Source organism: Bubalus bubalis, chromosome 6 (assembly GCF_019923935.1).
Source record: "Bubalus bubalis isolate 160015118507 breed Murrah chromosome 6, NDDB_SH_1, whole genome shotgun sequence".
NCBI lineage: Eukaryota > Metazoa > Chordata > Mammalia > Artiodactyla > Bovidae > Bubalus > Bubalus bubalis.
The window spans coordinates 23622294-23625407 of record NC_059162.1 but is presented as its reverse complement, the minus strand read 5'-3'; the positions used below and the strand labels follow the sequence as shown (position 1 = coordinate 23625407).

At 44.9% G+C, this 3114-nt stretch overlaps 1 protein-coding gene across 1 annotated transcript; it reads right to left on the bottom strand.

The window, feature by feature from the left end:
* Positions 1-201: 201 nt before the first annotated feature.
* On the bottom strand, positions 202-2740 carry LOC102388940 (disintegrin and metalloproteinase domain-containing protein 30). Its single transcript, XM_006049368.4, has one exon. It carries the CDS (start codon positions 2584-2586, stop codon positions 436-438), a length of 2151 nt encoding a protein of 716 aa, XP_006049430.4. The 5' UTR covers positions 2587-2740; the 3' UTR covers positions 202-435.
* Positions 2741-3114: the final 374 nt, after the last annotated feature.

Below are 3114 nucleotides of genomic sequence, written 5' to 3'. Positions count from 1 at the left end.
GTCACTGATGATCCTGAGGGAGTCAGAGGGAAAGGGAGACAATGACTTTGCTGAAAACAGACACAGGACTCTGCCTTGAAATCCACTGTAATTCTATAAAACTCACAATACTAGTATTCAGAAAGCCACTAGGGTGTTCTTTTCAGGATATTCAAAACTTGAACAAAATCAAGAAAGCTAAGAAAGTAAAATGCACTGATTTGTTTCCAAACTAAGAATACCTTTTATTTGCTGATCAAAACCTCAAAGAGAATTAGGTTAAGGAATAGTAGGAAGAAGGAAGAACTATATGGATAAAGGAGAAGCTTGTTCAATTTATGACCCTGTGTAATAAATAGTGACTGTGGATTGCCTGATTACTTTTTTGGTTTCTTGACATGTTTTTGTCTTGAATTGTTCTGCTCCAGCATTAATTAGTGATGTTTCTTTTTAGATTCATAAGCTTTCTATGATTTTCCTGTAAAACACAACAATCACTGAGATAATTAAGAAAATAAGGCGCATAAATATAAGACTCACAACCTGAAGGGAGGCAGACACCTCCTTCCTTAGGGGCCCTGGAGGCCCACTGTCGATGCTTCCTCCATATCCTACCTCCTCACAGAGCGGAGGGGCCCAACCATACATGCAATGGCAGTTTTTGTTATTGTTGCAAACTCCTCGGCGGTTGCACTTCTCAGGGAAACAGTCAAATTTCAGGACTGAGCTATTCACACAGTATCTATTAAAACATACCCGCTCCTTCCCACAGGAGGTACCATCATTTATCACACCCAGGTCAGGTAACCCCATAGGTACCATGGCTAGATGATAGCCAATGCCCCAGCACATGAGATTTTCTTTATGCAGATGAGTGGATATTAGGATGGTGTGATCTGGCATATCAGGGAGGGTTTCGACATTTATGCACTGTAGCCTGCCACATATTGAATTTTGCTTGGTACACTTTCTAAATTCACGAAGTCCTGAAATCCCACAGTTCCCATATTGATCACCTATTACATTAACTGCATCATAGCACTGATGAGGAGCATCCTTGGCATCAAGTCCAAAAATTTTTTGGCACTGCATATACCTGGATTGACAACTCTGTTTGAAACAGTGGGCTTCGTACTTGCAAGGGGTTCCATCCTGCTTATAAGTATCACTTGGACAGAAAGCTGAGGTCCCATTGCAGTACTCTGCAAGGTCACATTCATTTTCTTCCACCCGACACATGTATCCAGATGGACGAAACTGACATTTATGACAGCAAAGTCCAGTGCTACAGTTGGCTCCTTCTTTGAATTTACAATCTGGTTGACAACACCCATCTTCTTCACACTCCTCTCCTGAACCACAATCACATTCCTCATTCTCTTCCACAATTTTGTTTCCACATCTCTTAACCACGTAGCCTAGGCCTGGGAGATTAGTTAGACACCTTGCATTTGAAGCTCTATATATGTGTGCAAAATAATCGGCATAACTACAATTACTAAACCCATATCGCCCAGTACCCATGATGCAGCTATTCCTTCCCTTACACTGGCAGTATGCTTCATCATGTAGCATTCCCACACTGTGTCCCAGTACGTGAGTGGACCAAGTGGCGGGTGCAAGGATATTTACATCTGGAAAAACACTTACAGATCCAGCATAAAACCGACTACATGCATGTCCCGCAGACTGTGCAAGTAAATCTGAAAAAGTTCTTTTAAGATATAGGTGCACCCAATCTACTGGAACCCGAGAACTTAGTACACTTGTTCGGTATACCAAAAACTGGCTTAAAACTTGCTCTATCTTTGTAAAATTAACTCTAATTTTGTCCTTATCTGTCCATACTTCAACACTAAACAGATGTATTCTTAGACGGATATCTTGGAAGTAAGAGTCCATAATAGAAGTCAGAAGAATGGCATCATTTATGACTTGAGTAAGGTTGGAGTTTGAAAATAAATACCTACTGTTATCAAAGACCAGTGCTATTTCCATGTACATTTGATGTGGATATAAGTCAGTGAAGTCTGGTGTCCTAGCCATGTTCTCATGCTGGGCCATCTGCTCTATTGTTTTATCATCAGTTAAGCCACAGATCTGATTAGGAAATTCCTCCTCTTTCTTCATGAGATATACCATGTGCTCAAAATGGGAAGAAGCCTTGTGGGGCTCGATTTGGTAATGATTGGCATCAATTTTCAGGAGGCCCCGTAGACCTCCCATGCATGTACTTATTGTAGCTTGAGAATCCGGATTTCCTTCGACCAAGCCCATATAGTTGCAGTCACTGGGTATATAAGGGTGATCTTCCAAGAGTCTCCCCTGTTCTGTGAAGGAGAAAACCTGCAAATTCCGAGGCAACAGAAACCTCTTGGGCCACAGATGAACAACACGGTTCCTGCCTTTTACCTTCAGGAGGTAGGACACGTGCCTGGCCGCTCTCTGCTCCCCTCCACGGAAGCTCAACTTCTTGGGAATGGTGATTTCATAGGAGTCAAAGCTCCACTCAGGGTGAAAAAGTAAATCCTTGCCAAGAGAGTCAACCAGGAGCACCGCCAGGACTAGCGACCGGCCTGGGGAGAAGCAGGTCCTCACTGACCTCATGGCACAGCCTGTTCCCCACTGACTCAGTCCCTGCCACTGTGGCCTTGACAGTCGTCAGCCTTCCAGGGAGCTCTGCTACAGGCGCGGGGAGCAGTGCGTGCCCTGCGGAGCTCGCTGGTGCTTGGGAGCGCAGCCCTGGGCCAGGCTGGGTCAGGCTGAGGCTAGCTGGTTTCCCTGGCAGCTACACGCCCCGCCCAACGCATGTAGTTCGTTCTCTGGGCGGTGCCGTTGGGCGCCACGTGGAAGAATCCAAGGAAGGTGCGCGAGAATAAAATGAAAAGCGAGGCTGCTTGTAAGCTGGTGGGAGAAAGCAGAGAGCAGCTTGAGAAAGGGAAAAGGACTAAAGAGTAAGAAGAACAGAGAACTTGACAAAGGCTCAGTGTATCTTGGGCTATTTCTTTGTTTCTATTGGCCTCAGGACACACCTGATTTTTCTATGGGCTGATTCTGCTGTTTCACGGGTGCTGTGCCCACCTCACCGTTACACCATTTTCAGTGTTCACGGGGAGTCTCTTGCAGCAAAGAGGA